The sequence below is a fragment of the Catharus ustulatus genome, chromosome 12 (genome assembly GCF_009819885.2).
Source record: "Catharus ustulatus isolate bCatUst1 chromosome 12, bCatUst1.pri.v2, whole genome shotgun sequence".
In the NCBI taxonomy this organism is placed as follows: Eukaryota; Metazoa; Chordata; class Aves; order Passeriformes; family Turdidae; genus Catharus; species Catharus ustulatus.
The window spans coordinates 11,552,721-11,574,361 of NC_046232.1; the positions used below are offsets into that span (position 1 = coordinate 11,552,721).

At 42.4% G+C, this 21,641-nt stretch overlaps 1 protein-coding gene across 6 annotated transcripts in view; it reads right to left on the reverse strand.

Annotated features, from left to right (window-relative positions):
- Window positions 1-21,641, reverse strand: part of HOMER2 (homer scaffold protein 2) — a 53,557-nt gene that overhangs the window by 21,904 nt on the left and 10,012 nt on the right. For all 6 annotated transcript variants that reach the window (XM_033070624.1, XM_033070623.1, XM_033070621.1 and 3 more), the window contains exon 2: window positions 9,335-9,491. In XM_033070624.1, coding sequence (XP_032926515.1) covers window positions 9,335-9,491 — 157 coding nt within the window. The remainder of the gene's footprint in view (window positions 1-9,334; window positions 9,492-21,641) is intronic.

Sequence of the window (21,641 nt, forward strand, 5' to 3'; positions counted from 1 at the left end):
TAACTTATCACAAAAAAGGAGAAGGATACAGTAGAGACTGTTTGTTTTTTTTTCTAGTGACTAATAATTGGGGTGAGGGAGAAGGCTGCTTTGACTACAATCATAAAAAATTATAAAACTTCCCACAGACATATCATATTTTTGGAAGATTTAATAAAAGCACATCATCTTTGTGTGCATATAACCAAAGCCCTAAGTTAATTATTTAAGCACTGATAATTTTCTGCATTCTTCAAGTTTATGACAACAGCCTCACTGAAGCCTGAAGGTCCCTTTTGAAAGGCAGAAATGGCACAACCATATAATTAAAGACTCCTCTACTCTTTAACAACCTACACACCTTGGGAGTGGTCAGCAATTGGACAGCTTAGCTCCTCTCCAAAATCTGGAAAAACTGTCCCTTGGCATGAGCAATGGCCATGATGGACAGGTACATTATTTCTAGGAGGTAACAGGATGTCCAGGTTTCTTTACAAAAACATCACAAGGTTTAAAGACCTCCCTGGCAGATTCAGGCCCTCCCCATCACACTTGAGTCTGGTGATCAGAAACCACACTGAGTGAGCCAGTTACTGAAACACAAGTTTTGGCAGAGCTTTTCTGAGTAATTTTACAGATGATTTTTAAAAAGGAAAAATCTACTCAGACAGAAGTTTCCCTACTTGCTGGTAAGTGCTGCAGCAAGAAATCCTTAGCACGGATTTGTATCTTTTCTTTTTAGTAACAAATCTCATTTCTGGAAAGGTCTTTGCAATCTCCTGGATTCAGCTGTGTGTGGTCTTTCCAGAGCCAGTGACACACACACACATACAGGCAGAAAAATGAGCCAGATAGGAACAAACAGTGGCAGATGTGCTTCTGCTCTTCTCTCAAGGATACAGCTGTTGACAGCACTCTGGTATGTTTTCTCCTAAGCTTACTAACCAGCTTCTGAAGGATTTGCTTCCAGAAATAATCCAGGAAATGAACTGAGAATTTTTCACATTTCAAAGTTAATAACTTGGAAAGAGATTAATATAGAAACGTTTAAGTGGTATGAGTTCTACAGCTCTAGACTTTAATTTTTTTCTAAACCAGAACATAACCTCAGGAGATGATCATGATTTCTGGTTGATTCAATCTCAAGTGACCCACCAAATTTCCTGGCATTTACTTTGCTCCTTTTCTCAGCTTTTGACAAGCTCTCTTTTTCACCTGGAGTTCCAGATCTTTTTTTTGTGCAAACATTTTTAACTTTTCCTTCTATTCTTGGCTCATTTCCACCAGTATTACTAGTTCTGAAATTCCTATTCCAGCTAAGCCCTAACCCTTTTTTCTCATCCCCTGAATATTCAAAGACCTGTTCACACAAGTGCACCCAATATAACCAGCTCTACCTATCTAAACCTGTCTTAGCAACTGTTGGACAATTCTCCTGCAGACACAACTCCAGGCAATGTATTATCCTCCCAGATATTGAATCCTGCACCTCCCCTCAGCCTGAATTTCTGAATACCTGATATCACCTTAAGCAAATAAAGAATGATGCAAGTGAGTAGTCTCACCCTTGGCTGACAGCTCTGCTTCTCCTTTCTGCTGTATCTCTCCCTCACAGAATTCCAAAGAAAATGTTCTCAAGTTATTTGAATATTTATAGAGAAACCAAAACTCAAGTAACTTTAATCAAGCCAAGTACACTCCTAGCACAGACACCACCAATATTTTCAGATCACCAGAGACTGTTGTTTTCCTTAATTTCATTCACTCTTACTTCAATGTCCTGAGAGGAACATGAAATCCTGCTCCATGGAGCAGAAGGATCCAGCACACACCTCAGTGTGCCCACCCCAGATACTGATCCTCATGTTAAAATGTCCATCTCCTTTCCTATTTGAGTCTGTCCCACTCAGCTTCCCCTAATGCCAACATTCCCATTTGTCTTTGATGCCCACAGGACTCTTTGGAGCATTCTGCTCGGGGCACACTGCTGCCTGACCCAGCACCCCATGCATTCCCTCTTGCCTCGGCCCCTGGCTGCAGGGCTGCTGCTCCCCAGCACTGCCCCAGAGAAGCAACCCCTGCCTAGGAGGCACCAGCATCACTCACTGATGGCAATTTCCCCTTAAATTGGGAGCTCTCTCTGGATCATCCCAACTGACGCTAAAAAATCTGGAAGTTGCATCACCACAACTCTAATACCTTTAAATGAGATCAGAAAATAGCCATTAAAAATTTTAATTATTTACTGCAAGTTGTTTCACCTTCTGAGTGAAAGACAGGTTCTAGTGTAGGTTAGGCTGGTGGGCTTTGCCTCAGGCCAGGACAGATGTTCTGCTCTCAATCTGATCATCATACAAAACCAAGGAGAACTTCTCTGCAAAAGGAGCAGCTGCATCTCAGAGAGCAGTTCAATCCAGTTTCATTAGTTACAGAACAACATGACCAAAAGGCATCACAAAAAGCAGCTTGAGATCACTCAAGCAAGCATCTTTTACAAAGTCTTTTGTTTAGCACTATTGGCATTAGAACATGTCTCCAGCAGATGAGCATCATTCTCCAGCAAGGCCTGGGAAATCTGAACCAGGAAAAGTACAAAACACACCTGGTGAGACTGATGAAATGACACCAAATTATTTCAAAGGCTTTAGTATGGATTAACAGTATATCCACACTGATAGTATCGTAGTTGTTCTGTCTCAATATTATTTATCTATCCTATTCTTATATATTCTATTATCTATTTGGGCTGGTCTTGTGCAGAGCTGAAACTGATGAGTCTTGTGGATCCTTTCTAACACATGATATTTTATGATTCTGTGATTACATAATGTATATAGGAAATCATAAATCCACAACTAAAGTTTTTACTTAATAGTCATCTCAGTAGCATAAAAGCAATGAGATGTTTATTGTAAAATGCACACAAACTATGCATGCTGGAAGACAGGACTATGCACTGAAATTGTATTTTATACCATATTTTGTATTCCAAAAGACACAGTATAATTTTTATATGGGGCATTAATTAGTTCCATCTGTTGGCTCTGGTATCATCTACAGTGCTAAAAGCCATGCTGAAATTAGCACCAATAGTTCATGAAATAACACACTATGATAAAGAGGGGATGAAGGCCATCAAATATGCTTAAAATTCTCTATTACAGTAATCAGCCAGGCCAGTACTGGTAATCTTCTTTTACAACAGGTACAAGAGGGCACAAATACTGGATCAGTGAAATCAGACCTTCAGAGGTCAAAACCTGGACTCCTCTGCACTGGTTTTCCCTAATGCAGTGTCACCCTTAAGCTGGATGTGTCTTCTGGGCACGGTGTCACATGCTGCCTTTTGAGGAAAGGTCAGCAGAGTGTCACATGCTGCCTTTAGATGAAAGGTCCTTTCCATGTTGGTTCTCAGTGTCAGACATTTAAGTAATACTGAGCTCATGCTCCCCCCGTCCCCATCCATGTTCTATGGCTGGCACACTTTCTGGGACCACCAGAAAAGATTTCCCATCCAGCCTGGAAGAAACTGGAGGGCAAAAACAGCATGGCAGAAGAAGCTTTACCCAAAAAAAATCAACCCAAGAAAACCCACCTCTGCCTCAGTTACCCATTCATTGGTGGAAAAAAAAGCTTTAACATGATGGAATTTTTTTTTTTTTTTTTTTAAATCGGATTTTACTAGCAGGGACTCTCTGGAAATCATAGTCCTGCCAGTGCTACAGTCAGCAGAATAATTTTCAGGGTGAGGAGTGAGACCTCTTGGCATTTGAGCAGGCAAAGGGCAGCTGGCTGGGACCCCAGCAGCACCACACTGCCCCAGGGTACAGCACACAGCACTCCTGACAAGCAAGGGCCATAAATAAAACTAGGGCAGGCAAAACTAGAAATCAAAGAATCTCCCTCCCTTTGACAAAACACACAAATACCCTCACCCACTCCCTTCAAAATCATAGCATTTCAGGATTTATCTATAGACATTAAAAGAAAAGCCAACACACCACTTTGTAAGGTCACTTTTCATTTACTTTTACATCCCTCTATCTTTGGTTACCCAAGGCTGTAAAACACCCTCTGTAGTTCCACTACAAAACTACTAAACCTGAAAAATTAAGTAGTTAAAGAACTTAGGTATTTAAGAAAAGGTAGGCATTTTAAAAATAAAACACCCTACATCACTGCACCTGATTCATCGGGTGCAGGGTCCGGTGAACACACACTGACACTCTGAATTTCAAGTGAGAAGCCAATATTTTGATTGCTGCTGCCACACATCATCACAAATCATACCCATGAGGTCTTAGAGGCAGAGTTAAATGCTGCCACACCAACGCAGACCCCTGGTGAGGCACACACTGCCAGAAGCCTTTTATAATTCGGTGCCAAAAATTTTGTAATATATAAATTACTTGGTAGGTTTTTTCCTGCAGAAGAGTTGCTATTGCTTTAATGGTTGAATTTACGTCAATGGAAGAAAAAAGAAGAATGAAAATATCTAGCCAAATGAAGGAATTTCATCTGTGCTGCCATACCCTGTAATTGTTTTCCTTTGAAAGAAAAGATTCTGAAATCTAAGAGTCACCTTTTGGCAAAATACTCTAGGATATTTTTAACAACTATGCCTTAAAATAATTCCTTTTCCATGGGCAAAGAAAAAGATCTGTTTAGAGCCCCTGAACACATCACTGGAAGAACTCAATTTCCTCTTTGTGTGCTGAGGACACCTGCCTCCAATCATGACAACAAGAAAAGCGTGGTCATAAAGAGGTGGGCAGCTATTACATTAGGTAGCAATTAGTTCTCTGGTACAGGAACTGAGAAAGCCAGGAATATATCAGCTATTAGCAGATTTACATATCAGCCCTCCTTACCTCCCTAAATATCTGCTGCCACAGGCTGCTGGGGCTGTGTCCCTGCCAGCTTCACTGTCCTCTGTAAATCACACTGTCCCCTGCATAGATGCCACTCGATCAAACAGCTTCATCACACCACATAAAGTACTGTTATTCACTTTGGGGAACACTCTGTGAATACTGATTGGCAAAATTTGGCCCATACTCTTATTCTTACTAATTGCAATTTACTTCAGAAACAGACACAGTGATTTTGCTTTCCCAGCACAGCAATTTTTCTGGCTCTCTCTTCAATACTTTCACACACTTATGCCCAACTTAGATGCTGATCTCCAATATTTGAGGTAATTATCAGGTAATAAACTCTTAAATTAACTAGTAACTTGGAATGAGTGTCAGCTGACATTTTTTCCTCTGAAACACATTCTCTATGATGTATTTTCCACAATTACTCTTGCAGTGTAGTAATCTTTTAAAGCCTGATTTTAATTTTTTTCTAGTCATCTGTTTAAGCATCTCTCAGAGACAACTGGGGACTGGCATCTGTGATGACTCTTGCTGCGTCACTTTTCTTAGCTGCTGCCAGCTCAGGATGTCTCACTATGCACTTTATTGCTGGCTATTAATTTTGAAGCTAGCTTTATGTTCCTTATTAACGGCTCATTTCTCAAAAGAGAAAAATGATGTTGTTGCAATCACAAGTTTTATAGAAATACAACATGAACATCTGAAAAGAGGGCAGAGGCTTGTTTCTGAGGGATTATATTTCCATCTCATATTCCTTTCCCTTTTCTCTATACTGTTTGGATAACATATAATTTCAGTTCATAAAAAATAAATATACCCACCAACCAGGGCACTACCATGTGTTAATCCTGAGGATGACAGAGGCTATTGGTCTGCATAATTTTCATACTGTCATTCCTTTTTGCCTCCAAAAGGCAGGCCAACGTAGGTCACTTTTAATGAGGAGCCCTGTGTGTGGCTTTCCTCACACACTGCACAGCTATTGGACACTTACAGGTTCATGTCCTCCCTGCATCATCACCATATTTTGTCTTTTTTCAACAGGGTTGACTTCTGTCCACAACACTGGGCACTTTCACATGGTGAAGTCTCTTGGCTGCCTCATTAACTCCAAATCAGTGTGTGCCCTTGCATTTTACTGTATCATTTCCTCCAGCATTCATTATGCTGCAGTTAGCCTCTGGCTAGAAACTTCTTAAAACATGATGGAATTACTTGCTTGACAACATTCAAGTCAATTATGTATGTAATTAAAAGATATACTAATCTATTCCCTTGTTTGGTCATGGTATCTTGGTTAAGATCATCCAGTGCATTCTCATATGGTATCTGTGAAATCTTTTGCTATAAATTGTAAGCTGCTGTCCACAGCACCTGTTTTTCTGTGAAAGACACAGGAATTAGAAGAGTTGTCTTTAGCTTTGCAAACATGAGGAATTTAAGTGGTACAAGACAAGATGTTTTTAATCTAGGGTCTCCTTTCTGCAGTGCTTCATTCCCCAGGTTTCTTAATGGGTTTGTTACTGGGATGGGAGCATTTGAAAGGAACCTGGCACCTGCAGGTGCACACTCTCTCCTGGCTGGCTTGCACCTTGGACTCTTGAATACTCCTCTGCAAGGGAAGAGTTAAGCTCCCTAGACTTCACTCTGCTTCCTATCCTTACCCTACTCTCTTTCTATTCCATTTTTCTCACCATCTCCACGTGCAGCATCCAGACTCTCCCATCCTCCCCCAAGGGGTAAGGCAAAGGCAGTGGGCAGCAGAGCCAGGCAGCTCCCCTGGCAGCCAGGCTCACCAACTGAATCACCAATATTTACACCTTTAAACACATGGGCTCAGCAGCTCCCTTAAGCCCATTGCTAAATCCATCTGCCCCCCTTTGCCCTGCACCCCAGGTGAGTGGGGACAAGGGACAAGGAGGAGACAGGCACAGGCTGTGCCTGCTGGGAGAAGAGAGGGTGGGACTGAAGGACAGGGCACTGTGGAGGGCCTGGATCTTTGAGGACAGCAGCAGCTGCCTGAGGAAGCCTCTCCTGCGAGGATCACAGCCCATCAGGTCAGTGCTGCATCAGGAGGAAAGGATTCATCAGGGTGACACTGCACAGCCTGCCCTGTGCTCTGCTCACAGGGTCCAGCAGCTCCAAGCTCCTCCACACGCTGCAGTTCAACACTGCCCAGGGTGACGTGCTGAATACTACAAGTAAAGTCAAGCTTATGCAACCAGGTGATGACCAATGTATAAGTGAAGTACCCTGTATTCTTGATCTCTTCAAAATGTTTTTATCATTAGTATGTAATGTCAACACAAGATAAAAAAAGAACCCCAAATGAATCCAACATCTTCATACAAGTTGGATTTAACTGCAATTTCTCTGCAAGCCAACATGAATCATATATGTTTGTCTAAAATAAACTGTCAGAACAGCCCCTTTGCAGAGCAGACGAAGATGGAAAATTGTAAGAGATACAAATCCTTCATCACTGCCTTCCTTCTAGGGCCAAGTCCCTCCATTTACTTGAGCTTCAGCTTTTTTGTCCTTAAAGCAGACATAACTTATGCCCACAGTGATGCTGTCACATTAATCCATGTGGTATTTGCCAACACATGGGAGACAATTCTAATGAGATGCACAGAAAGCAGGACACCATCATCTGAAGCTGTCTATATTCTTCCTTGCAGTTCTACCCAGTTTCATTTTTGCCTGGAAAAGTAGGTCAAAACACTAAACAATAGTTGTTTAAGAGGGAAAATACAACTTTTAACTTCTTTTGGCATAAACACTGGGTTTGCTTTTTTTTCTTCCCAATTGTCTCAAAATGGTCAGGCAGGGCCACAGGACTCTCCAGAGGTGAGCATGAAGGTAGCATCTATTCTTGACCTGTTCCTTAATCAGTAAAGATTCAATACAAGAGGAATAATTTATGTGGCCAGCAATTGATTCTTGCTTGGGAAGCCCCAGGGGAGAATTCTAATCATGGCAAGCTCACCTTCCTGTGGAACGTGTTAAAACGGGGGATGGGGGGAATGTTCCCTCCGAGTGTCTTCTGAGCAGGTGACAAAGCAAAGCTTGGGTGCCCAGCTTGTTTCCTGCACACACTTTGCAGTTCTGGGCAGGACCTCTGGCTGTGGCCATATGCTGCCCCTGTGGCCTCCCCCACCACATGCAGTAATTACTTTGTTTTCATTAATTGGTCTTAATGCATGCATGCACGCCCACAAATCAAGCGAGCCCCTGCTGTGAGTGCAGCAGTTTTGGCTGGAAAGTCACACTTGCCCTGGTTGTAAAGCCACCAGCCCACCAGCAGCAGCATCAGCACAAGCACCCATGGGGTTTAAGCAAGCCCAGGGGGCTCAGCTGCCCAGCAGGTCACAGGGGCTGTGTGTGCCAGCTGCGAACCACAACATTCCTGGGAATGAACGCACCGGCACAAACAGCACCGTGATGGGGAGATATTAATGCTGTACTGGTGTCAATGAAACATTACCATCAATTAAAGCAGGCAGTATGGCTGATTTATAAGCCAATATATAACCAAATATAGCACAGGAGATGTTTGGACAAACAAGTATATGAAATAGGCATGACAAACAGAAAAGCTTTAATAACAGATGATTTCTGTGATCTCTATCTCCCAGAAGAGTGATATTTTAACATCCTTATCTAAACAGGAACACAGATAAACAGGCTGTAAATTCATCATGTTACCCCATGGTTTGTGCTCTGATAGAAAAGACCGATTATTTTTGTACATGAGCAAAATGTTTTCATTTATACCTCTGTCTGGGGTCTGCTGGGAGAAAGTGGTCACCCATTAAATGACTTTGCAGGGACTAGTCAGAGGGATAAATGTAGTTTGTAATAAAAACAGTTGTCTGAGCAATCTATTCAGACCGACTGATTTGGATTCTTACAGCAAATACTTGGGCACACTCTCTGATAATTCAAAACAAATTAACAAAAAAGGTTGGGGGAAGAGCCTTCATGCCTAACTTGTCACCTAAGGCTGATGAACTCCAGTGTGAAAGCTGAAGAAAATTAAATACTAAACTGTAAAGAGTTCAGCCAGGCAAAGGCAAAAATGCAGCTGACATTTACATTAAAAGCTATAGTCTGCATGTATCTGTCTCCTCATTCCTTTTAGAAAGAACATAATTTTATCACCAAAAAGGCCTCAGCCTTATCTACCCTAACATAGGTGGCTGTTTTAGATACCGTGCTACAATTTGGACACTTGGTCTTGGCTCACTTATCATGAAGTCAAATTCATCAGAGATAAAACCAATGAAGCTGGGCAAAATCACTTTTAGGGTGGTGCCCTCTGCTTTTCCAATTATCACTACAAGCCTCCATAATGGATTGTATGAAAAATGGAGTATTGACACGATATTTGATGCAGCCCTGTGTGTGCTCAGCCAGGGCTGCCCGTCCCACACCGCTCCACACAGGAACACCAGGTCCCTCCAGCCTCCTACCTTGGCTCCATCCACACTGATAATCCGATAGCTGTTCCTCGTGCTGTCATAGAAGTAGGAAACAGTAACAGCCTGCTTGCTTGCAGGAACCCAGTTCTTCTTCGTGCTGGGGTCAATTTGGAAGACATGGGCTCTGGTGGTGAAGATGGGCTGTTCTCTGGAACAGGGACAGAAGAAATGGATGCATGAGTCTGTGGAAGGTGAAATGTCCCAGCAGCCCAGCCTCGACCAGGCACATGTAAAGCACAGGGCAGAGAGCACCTGGCAATCCCTCAAATGAAAAGACAGAGCAGTGACACTGCCGAGCCACACCCCAGCCTTGATGCCTTTCCTTGACATCACTGAGTGACAATGAGCACCCTAAAGTTAGTGCCACAACCCAAGAAACAACTGGCTTTTTTCTCCCCACCTTAAACCACCCCAGTACCCATCTATTCCTCAAAATATCTATTTCCAGGAAAGGACATCCACATATTTTGCCAAAAGCACCAAACCCCACAGCTGGATTTCCTCCTGCCAACATTCCTGTGAACTGCTGCCTACAGCCAGGGCTCTGGGTGCACCAAGGACTCCAGTGACATACAGGCAAGGCATAATTATTGAAATATTAATCTCTCTCCTCAGAATCCCACTGTTCTGTGCATGTGCATGAAAATTTCATTAGATGCAAACCAGTCAATCACCCTGGGAAGTGAGGGGGGGAATAGAAACAGAACCAAACTCCAGTACTGATACAGATATTATTGTCTTTTTAGCTCTCAGTGGGTGACAGAGCACCCCTGACATCTTATTCCTAAAGACCAGCCCTCCTCAGATGCTTTTTCTCCTCAAGAAGACTGTGCACACAATGGAGGGGTTTTGTTTTACCTCCAGTGTGCGACCAAGCAAATCACACAGGAAAGCAAAGAAGACACAAGACCAAAAGAACCAAATGTGACACATATAAAGTCATCTAGGTTAAAGATCAGAATTAAGCCTTTCTTACATGCAATAAAACTAAATTCACCACCACTATACCTTTAATCCAAGTTTAGCAGCACAAATGAACTGCAGAGCAAGCTCTACTGAGTTGTCATCTGCATTTTCACACTTTTGGCTTTTAAAAGCTGCACTATATAACATTTTATATTAAGCATACTACTCAATATATTCTTGTCCCATACAAAATATTACATCATGAACAGGTAATGGACAGAATTACAACAGGATCCAAAGCCTGTGGTGCTACAATAGAGCTACCACTCAGAAATTTAAATTAAAATTGAGGGCGGTAAATTTGCAAATATCAAAGAGATGAAATGACTGAAGAGTACAGTTAGCTCAGGAAACATGGAGTGAACTTGCAAAGCCAGCAAGGCTTCAGGAGGGAGAAAATTAAAGAGTGGTTTTCTCCTTGCAAGACTTACTACATTTTTCCAGGGGCTTGCAGGTTTCTGGACAGACAGCTGTGCTGAACCATGTAAAATACTTATTCAAAATAAATTGAAATGACAACGGGACTGTCATATTACAGCTGTCAAAGAGCAGCATTTGCTTCAGTTCTCCCTTATCAGTAACTTGCTGAACCCAGCTCTCATTTCACAGGCCAATATCAATGCCATCCTCAGCTGGGTGGAAAGAAGGGGCAGGTTTCTTTAACATTTAAAATACTTTCATTATCCATTATACAGAATTAGCATTGTAACACCTACAGACGCCATGGAGTTTGCAACAACAAATTCAGGGAGGGAAAGTTTCTCCCAAACTGTTTAGTCTTTTAAGAAATGTACGTTTTCTGAGTAAAAAAAATTTTGAAGTGTCTTTGCCTTTTACAGAGTTTCAGTTTACTCTACTAAAAACAGGGTAATATGACCTAAATATTGTAGTCTAAATGTTAGGAATTTTCCTCCATGCAAACCTATTCCACAAACAACTTTATTCTGTTACATTATCTTAACTACACCAGAAAACACTGTTACAACTATGCCTGGCTGCTCTGCAGCAGGGGCAGTAAGCATATAAAGTAAATCTGGAGATAATAAAAGTAGAATGAAGGCAAAGGCCCCACAACTATCTATCTCCATTTGTTCAGCAATCTTGAAGCTGCTACTGTTTAAACAGAAGCTGTATGCATGCATCCAAGTGAATAAATCAATGGATAGTGAAGCTCAGGGCGGCAAATATCCACCTATCCATTCATTCTTTTAACAAGTAAAGGCAAAACTTCTGTTTCTAATCCTGTCATTACCAACAACAAAGAAGCCCATCTGCATTTTGCCTTTCTGTGTCAGTGATAGCATGCTAGTTGATAAATTATTAAAAATAAGGAAACACATTGTGTAAACTTCAGCATTTTAAACCATTTGAGGCAGCCCATCTGCTGACCTTTAGCTGGGACGGATTTGGAAGGGCCAGTTGGATGCTCCACGTGCCTTCCTGCCATAGCGGGCTCCACAGGTCAGCACAGCCCCCAGACTGATTTTTGACCCCCAGAACACAACCTCCTGGATTTACTGGTGTTGCCTTGTAATAATTAAGAAGATGCATTTCTGTGGCTGTGTGTGCCCTGCTGCAGTTCCATGCTCAGCTCCTGCCCCAGATTCAGCACCAGGAGCTGGTGCCACCACTTCCCCACGCAGCACAGCAGGATGGCAAAGCCAACTGCACTGAAAACCCCAGAGGCACAGCTTTAGCCCAGGGCAAACAGGCACTGCATCCCAAACTCCTCTGACACTGAAGCACTCACAGGCAGCTATGAAACTGTGGCACTCTGTTTTCAAGTGAAATGCTAAATTAGGCACTTTTAAAACCCTTCACCATGGCCCTACGGAGCTCCAAATTGAGAACGATTGTTCTGTCTCACTTGTAATTCTTCTACATTCATGAAAGCACTTTACTGGTAGAAGAATGACTTCATTTCCCAGGGTTCCTTTCCTTTTCATTTTATCAGAGATTTATGAGCTTTTATGATAAAACAAAGCAATGTTAACTTGAAGCTGTGGCAGCAGATCCTGCATGGTTTGAGCCATGTGAGCTGGTTGTTTCTGAGGCCGCCAGTTTGCCAGGGGAGGCAGGAGCAGCAGCACTGCCAGCCAGGCTTGGACCCACACATGAAGGCAAAAAGAATTTATGAATATTTAAAATCTCATGAATTTTAACCAAAGTCGTTAATGATTGATTAAATACTCTTTTAAAAACCCCAACTGTTTAAAAATCAATTTGACAGTAACAACCACTGCTCCGAGCAGAGCTGCTTGAAAAGTCGAACATGAAAAGTAGAAAATCACACCTAATAATTCCATATTTGGTAATATAAGTCAAGACAGAAAAATGCTTTTTTATTATTAAATATGGCAAGCATGTTTTATAAATATAATTGCAATTTTCAAGTCATGGTTTTACACATTTTAGTCGGCCTTTAATTTCTGTCCTTGCTTCATATGAGCAAAATTTCAAGTTAAAAGCAACCACTCTCCTTCAATGTCATTAACCTTTCCTGAAGAATTTGAAAAGCAAGCCACAAGATTCTCAAGCTAACTAAGTGCTCCACAGCTGTGTGAGATACAGTATCACTTTCTGGTTAATACACAACCATGCCAAATTTTACAAGTGTGACTAGCTGCAAGCCATGTGTTTTGTATTACTCTTCCTAATCAACGGGAATGAGCTCTCACTTAGGAAAAGTTCAAATTATTTAATTCAAATTTCCTTGTTTATCACTTGAATCATGAGCACAACCAATGATTTAAATCACTTCAGCTGTAGAGAGTCCTTGCTGACTGGCAGCCAGCATCCTGCAGGCTGTGGGATGCTGATGGAGCTGTGGCACAGCAGGCTCCAGGAGAGCCACGGGTCCTGGATCCATGTGTGGAGCCACTCCAGAGCAGGCACTGATGAGGGAACACTTCTGTACTGCAGCAATCCTTTTTGCTAGTAAATAAAACAAGGGGATTCACGTGGGAGCCTGCAGGATCAGCACCCAGACTCGTTTAAGTGCATAAAGTGTCCAGGGCACATCAGGGATGCACTGACCATGAAGAAACTGGGACAAAATAATTTTTGTAGGATCTGGAACATCAAGTGTATTTGTGACAGGAACTCTGTTACTCCACTGGAGGCAAAGCCACTAATTACACATTTTTTAAAACTTTCACTAGCAGATTGCTTAAAATCTCTGGGATAAGGATTCCTAGTTTACAGCACAGGATTATTTGTGCTCTCCCCACACTAACTGTAGACAACTTTGCATTAACTGTCTAATTTATCAATTGAAATAAAAATACTTTTTAAAGCACGTCTCCATATATCTGCCATTTGGTGGAGGATGCACATGCCTGCAGACATCAGCACAGAGATTTTGGAACGTGGTGCTTTCTGCTACAGCCCAGCATCATGCACATGTTGAGTTTATAATACCTGACAGTGCCAGCAGATGTGGAGTGATTTGCTGTAACAAGTATTAGATAATGAGGATCTCTCAAGAAAGAAGAGTAGATGCAAATGCAAAGTCCTGCTTTGTGACATATCCCCCATCACTGGTCACAAGACAAAAAATTGTATTTGCTAAATACAACATGATAAAATTGGTGCCAGTAGTTATTTGGACTGAACTTTGCTACTGCTGCCTGACAGTGCAATGAAAATAATTAATCCTCTATGTACATGCATTGTAATTTGGAGTTTACCATTTGTATTTATTTAGATCATTGATTGAGATTTTTCTCCTCTTTGAACTACTCATCTTGATGAAAGTCCAGGCCTAAAAATTACCTGTGAAAATAGTTTATCTGCTTGTAACTCTACTCACTTGTGTATACATGCACATAACAAGCTTTGAAAAACAACCAACTCCTCTACCTCAAACACCAAAATTGAAGTAAAAGCAGGCCTGTGATGAAGACATAAGTGCTGTGGGGAGAAGTAGCAGTTGATGTGTCACACACAGCAATTAGCAAAGTGGTTGCAGTTTATACACAATATTAATATTTGCTCCAAGCAAAAATTAGAGTTCATTATCCTCCAACCTGTTACCTCTATGCATTCAATGCTTGTGCCATCTTGGATCAAATCTTCTCAGAAAAAAAGAGAACCACAAATTAGTTTCTTAATGATGAGGATGAAGTTAAAGAATCCCTTCTGACCTCCCTGCACACACTCCAGTAAGGACAAGTGCTACAGAAACAGCAGATTCAGCTGTCCCAGCCCAGTGCCTGAGATACTGTCACATCAACACCCATCACTGCCCAGCTCATGGCTGGGGTCAGGGACCTGGACAGTGGCCTGAGAACACTCAGCACAGGCAATGCACAGAGCTGGGGAGAGGCAGACTCTAAATCTGTGCATTGCTTGGACATGGCAGCAGCAAACTGGCATTATCAGAGCAGGCAGTTTATTCCCTTCCCAAACTGCCATATGCTAATTAATCCAGGTCACTCAGATCCCATCAGCTGCCACAGGCAGGTTCTGCTGTTGGCTGCCAGTGCACACAACCAGCAGAGCAAATGAGAGCCTGTTTCAACTTGCAAGGGTGCAAAACTCAGCATGAGGAGAGCAGGTGGGTAATGGCTCCATTTTACACCTGAGGAAACAGCCATGGAGAGCGAGATGGCATCCCAGGATAACAGAGCCACTAGCAAGCCTGGAAATAAAATTCATCCCCTCATTTTCTCTCTGCAGCTCTGCTATCACTATCATTGCAGGGCACTTTTATAGCACATCTACCCAGGGAAGTTTTTGACTATGTGAATTCAAAAGGCTAAATCAACAGCTGAATATTCACCACTCAACAAAAAAGAATTAATAGTCTGTACAGAGCAGAGAGAAGCTCTCAGTGTATTTGACAGCTGCTCCTCCACACTGTGGAGGAAGGTGAGATGGGGTGCCTGCAAAACACCCTCCTGCAGCTCCCATTGGTCCTGCAGTGCAAACAATCCTTCCTCCTCACACTTATTTCCACAGCAAAAATTACTTGTAAGGATGGAGACGTAACCCCGAGCAATACAGGGCTGAGAGGGAGGGAGGATTTACTATCAGTTGTAAAACAGGATGGGAGAACTGGCCTGGAGTGATGGGCTGAGCTAGCAGCAGACAATTGCACACAGGTTTTGCTGCTCTTTATTCTCTGTACAAAAAAAAAAAAAAAACACCAAAAAAAAAAAACCCAAAAAAAAAAAGCCATGCAGGCACCTCTGAAAGTGCCATGGTCAGTACTTGCCAGTCCAGCCCTGTGCTCCCAGGTGGCACTCCCTTCCAAAAAAGTGGAAGGTACATGGAAGGACTTCTGGAAAACCCAGGCTGCTGGCACTAAAATTACAGTGTCCCTAAAAGAGAAAGAATGAGAAACAAACAGCAACTTATTTACTCAAAGGCTTTCTTTTCAGTCAGACCAAGCTCCTCATGATGTGGTTGAAGTGCTGAATCTGGCAGCAGTGTTAATCAAGAGCAAGGTCATGCAATTCATTCAAATATCCAGTCATGAGTCTCTGGTGCCCACTTGATATTAGATTTGATATCAACTCACCTGAAGAAATATATGAAATTTTGTGAAAAAAAAATCCATCTTTTTAGCTGCCTTCATTTACAGGCATTATTATTTCAAAAGAATATAATTAGCAAAAGTGCTTCTTGCATTTTTAGGGAACATAATATTACTTAGACAGAAAAAAAAATTAGAATAATACTAGCTAGCAAAAGAGTTGTCTGTTAAAAGCACAGACATCAATTAAACAATTTTTGATTTGCACCTCAGTAAATCCAAAAGAATAAATCTTCAGGACAAAAGCTCTCAGTATGAAAATCACTGTAACATCTGCGAGGTCTCACAACACCACTGCGCCTTTATGAAGCCAATATCCAAATTAAAAGGCTTAACTTGGGCACTGAGGAAGCTCACACTTTATTTTGGGGCCATCTCCAGAGGTTTATTAACCTTTCAAGACGCTGTGAATAAACACCCATACACAAGTGACAGGAACTGAAGACCCTGAACTAATCTCCATAGGTAAGGTTACTTATTGAAAAAAAACAAGTTGAGGCACATGGTTGTATAACTGAGCATTTCAGAGTTTTTTTCTGAGAAGACATTTAAAGGGGATCCATAAATCTGCACCACAGCCTCCCATTTGCAAAGGTGTGAATTCAAAGTCTGCAAATTGGATAAAATACTTGTACTCTGTGTACACCCAACACCTCTCCCCGCCTCATGACAAATTGAAGCTGGGTCAGCACATGAACAGCCCCCCAAAATCATCCTATAACTCTGGACTGGCTCAAAATTACATCCTCTGTCCTCACCCCAGCTCCAGTGGAGTTAATGCTTTCAGCACAGCCTCCTCTGTGGCACAATGTTTGCATTGTAATATTTCAGGGAGAAATGCCATTGTAAATTGAAAGTGTAAACCCTGGAGAGGAGAGCAGGTCTGCAGGAGCACATTCCCTCCCAGTGCCTTCCCTGCAGCCTCCATGGGCACAGACCAAGGGTACAAGGGGATGTCTCAGATGCCCAGCTCTGAGCAGAAAATTCCTTCAATGCAGCAGTGGAATCTTTATTACTACTTTTAATCCTTTGTACTTCTGCACGGCAGAGGGCTCAGGGTAATTTGAGGTTGTACGGGCTATTTCATGTATATTTACATAATGAAGATACTAAATGTCAGAGGATATATGATCAAAACACTCGGGACCTACAAACAGAAGACTGGAGTGAAATACCACGTGTGTGCATGTAAAACCCACTGACACCACCAGGGCAGCATCTTCGTGACTTTTTTTCCTCCCATGCCATAGGAATTTGCATGGGTGATGAGGATATCTTCGCACAAAGCAATCTGAAAAGCTGATTTCAATCAGTGGCGTAATCAAAGCCTCAGTATTGCAAAATAATATGATTAAGCACTCCATTATTTCAAACGCCACAGCACTAAGCAGATCCTTGGAGGGGAGTGCTTTTGTGCACTAATCCATGCATGTAATTATCGATATGCTTTCCCATGCCCTATTCAAATGCTCTCCCCTGAGGCTTTTCTTCCACTTACACTAGGGGAGAAAAAAAAAGCCAATCAGTTCAGTTTAGAGAACAAGTTGTATAACTCATTTTGATCTACTGCCTGAAGGATCAAATAAGGAATTCTACCAGCTGTAACGTCAGAAGCAAACGATAGGGCTCCGCTTGCCCTGGTGGCCACCACCAGGTGCCAGCAGCACGGGCAGGGCACAGCTGTGCCCTGGGCTGGGACACTGCCACCCAGGCTGCCACCAGAGCACTGGGCTAACAGCAGCCTCAGCTCCGAGCACTCCACGGAAAAGGGCACCAACAGATGGTTTAATACAAGGCTGCATGTCTTTAATGAAACTTGAGGATGTAAAAATTAAAAGCAATTAAAGGATAGGCAATTTGCTCTGTAAGAGATTAGGAAGATGCAAAGCAATGCCCACACTGGGTTTTCAGTGCATGTAATGACTTGCCTGTGCTGAGAACACCACCAGGCTGGCAACAGCACTGCCAGCTTTAACTGGATTAGATCCTACCAGCCTCCTTCTACAGCAAATCATCCAGAAGACAAAATCACAAAAAGTGGTCAAGGGCACCAAAGGCAGTGTATTAAAAACGGGACAGGGAGGTTCCAGTACAAGTACAGCTCTGTGCTCACAGCCAGGGACCCCCCATCTGCAGCTGGGCAAGGGCAAGGTGCTGGGCACAGAGGCATGGCTAAAGCCAGTCCTCACTCACAAATCTGAAAAGAAGCAGATTTCCTTTTTCTGGTGATTTTACTAGAGAAATAGAATCAACAGGCAGAGTGCCTTGGCTGCTGCTTGCATGCAGCTCTCAGGAATAGGGGGACACAATTCCTGGCACCCGTGTATTTCCTAGTAGCCAATAAGATAACAGAATGACACATTTCTTCTGCTTCAAGTTAAAAATACAAAGGAAATTTCAAACATTTAGAAGCTAACATTATTCACTTTGATCTTTAAAAATATAACACCATCTGTAGCCGTCAGATTTACAGTACAGATCTCAGAGATGTACATTATTTGTTGGTATAAAAAGCTGTCAGCAGCCCTGGTGCAAAAGTGAGGATCCTCTGGCAACCTGAGTTTCAGAGAGAACTACTAACCTGAAAAACTTAACCAACAGGTTATTCATGAGCAATACAGAATCTACAAAACAATAAAACCACTTCCCTTGCCACAAACCCCACAAACCTAAATCCCTCCAACCTGCTTACACTGCCAAGTGTACATATTTGCAGGTAATATTGGGGAAAATTTATCCCAGAACTTCCTGAAGCTCAATAGCCACCTACTTCTGATCCCTATAGACCTGTTCCCTGGCACTTCTGATTTCTGCATATCAATGCCTCCTACATTGTAGGTTATGTACAGGTTATACAAAGTGCGGGGTATGGAAGGATTTAATTTCAACTATCAGCATTTTTCAAGCTATGCTTGTTCCATAACTACAGCTAAAAAGCAAACATGCCAAAAAAATTACATTTTCCTGTCAGCAGAGTCTCAAAAATTAGTGTGGGTTGGCTGAAAATTTGTAGAATAAACAAAACATAGCAAACATGCCTTTTATAAACTTATTATGCAAGATGAGTTTGGGTAATATGCAAAACCAAATAAGACATTCAAATTATTTTCTGGATATGCATTAGCTATTCCAAATCTAACTCCAGTTTCAAGGAGGTGACAGTCCTGAGGGGCCAGGCTAGGACACAGGCCAGGGGAGAGACTGGCAAGAGCAGTCAAAAGTCAGAACCCTTATAATGTCAGATCATTAATAGCTTTAAAACCAAAAGGCCTTGACCTTTCAAAAAAATATATTCACTCTGCTGAAAAACTCTCTTCTTGCTTTTCTGAAGTTAAACTAGAAACCTTGGAAATAAATTCTTACTTGTATAATGCTAATGATGACTTTTCTCACGTTCGTAGTATTTAGCTTTTTGTGCCTTGGAAATTAATACAACAGGAGAGGACATAATATTTTTTTTGGCCTGTGATATACTCTGTCCTGCTGGTACTTCTTTATTGAAAGACTGCACATAAATCTGGCTTTGCCTTATGAAATTAAGGTCTACTAGACATTAAAAAATCCAATTAGTGCTACAAAAATGAAGGCATACCGTTTCCTCAGTCTCATTTACACTAATATAGACTTTTTTCCTTTCTGTCAAGGGTGAAGGACACAGCTGAATGATGGGATTTTTTCCATCTCATTTATATATTGATGTAATAAGGGCAGACAGGTAGGCCTATGCAAGTGCTGATTCTGTCAGCAGCCCAAGTTGCCAGGACTGTGGATATTGTCACTTATAGATTGATAAATGGACTACATGGACTAATTGTATTCCAGCGTCTCTGGACAGATGGCAGATCTTACAGCCATATGGTGATTATTTCCACTGAGCTGAAAGTATATTAACACTTACCAAATGTTTAAAATGATGAGATGATCTAAAATAATTTTTCTGCGGACGGAGATAAAACAAAAGGCTTGGCTGGGTGGGCAGGCTGGGGCTGGGCTGTGTCCCAGGATTCCTGTTCCATGCAGGCTCCAGGGCCTGCAGGCAGTGTGGTTATTGATGGACCCTCAGCTGGAGCTCAGGGCTTTGTGAGCACAGGGTGCCTCATTTCAGCTGTTCTGCATGGCCCCTGCTCAGTGCCACTCACTGCCAGCACTGAGACATGCACCTCCTTCTCCTGGTATTTCTCATTCCTTCTCTTCCCTCTGGTTGAAAAAATACTGAAGTTATTGTCCTACTTTTACAGGTAGACATATACCCAGCCCTGCTCCCTAAAAATCCAGTGGAGGAATGCCCAAAACCTGAGCACTGGATCTCTGGAGTAGGACTGACTCAGCAATGTACACCTGCAGCCCAAAAAGCCAACCAAAAAGCCAACCATATTCTGGGCTGCATCCCAAGGACAGGTCAAGGGAGGTGATTCTCCCCCTCTGACCTGCTCTCATGAGACCCACCTGGACTCCTGCATGCAGGTCTGGTTCCCCCAGTGAAGCTGTTGGAGTGGGTCCAGAGGAGGACACACAGGATTAGAGGGATAGAGCACCTCTCACCTGGAGACAGGCTGGGACAGTTGGGTTTTCAGCCTTCCAGGAGCTACGGGAGAGCTGGAGAATGACTTTTTACAGGGATATGTGGTGAAATAATAAGGGGGATTTGGCTTTAAACTGAAAGAGAGCAAGTTTAGCTCAGACAGGAAGAAATTCTTCCCTGTGAGGTTGGTGAGACACCGGCACAGGTTGCCCAGAGAGGTCTTGGATGCCCCATCCAATGGAAGTGTTCAAGGTGGGGTTGGATGGAGCTTTGAGCAACTTCATCTAGTGGAAAGTGTCCCTGTCCATGCCAGAGAGGTTAGAACTAGATGATCTGGAAGTGCCTTCCAACCCAAACCATTCTATGGCTACACATGCACTAAATGCATTTCGCTATCCCCATGTCTGCCCCCAAAAGAGAAATCAACTGGGGAGGGACAGAACTACACCCCAGCAATCCTGTGAAACAAATCAACCCAGCTGAACAGTGACCAGAGGCTCACCCTGCTCACTGCCAGCCTGTACCACTGTGAAGTTCTGCAGTGCTGCTCCAGCACCAAGGGGGTGGTTCAGCATGTTCACAAATGCACATGGAACACACCAGGCTGAAAAATCCCTTTTATGAGATTTATGCAGCAGCAAATTCACCCTTCAGAACAATGGGACAATACACACAGGAGACCTGATCCTCTTCTGCTCTAAGTTACTGCTCATTTGTACCAAACAAATGCAAGCAAAATCAGCTCAAATTCTCCACAGATGCTTATGCTAGAATAATAAACCCATATCACACAAGTTAAATGATTTTTTGCTTCGCTTTCAGAAGAAAATTCTGTACATTTGTTTGTTTTTAAATAGGATTGAAAATAATGTTGTGTGTTCTGCAGTAATTTGTTTTGCATGCACTTTGATGATAGGAAAGTCCTTGCTAGTGGAAACAGCCACCTCCCTTGCTGGGGGTGAAAAAAGTTCACGTATCAGTTTCCCCAGTTTTCCATAAGCAAAATAACAGCAAGTCAAGAGCTGGAAACTGCACTCTTCATAGTCCCTGTGATCTAAAATTAATGCCTGGTGTTGGTATGCAGAATGGATCAAGTACTTGCTCAGCCACTGAGGACAAGGTGCCAACTGGTGACAAATTCTTACTATGCTTTTCACACATTCACACTTTAGCACCCAAAGTATTAAACCTACTTCATTTTAAGGCCTCTTTTGCAGGTCTCCTTAAATACTGGGGGTTTTTTTAGAAAGCTTTACTGCCTGAAAGGCAGC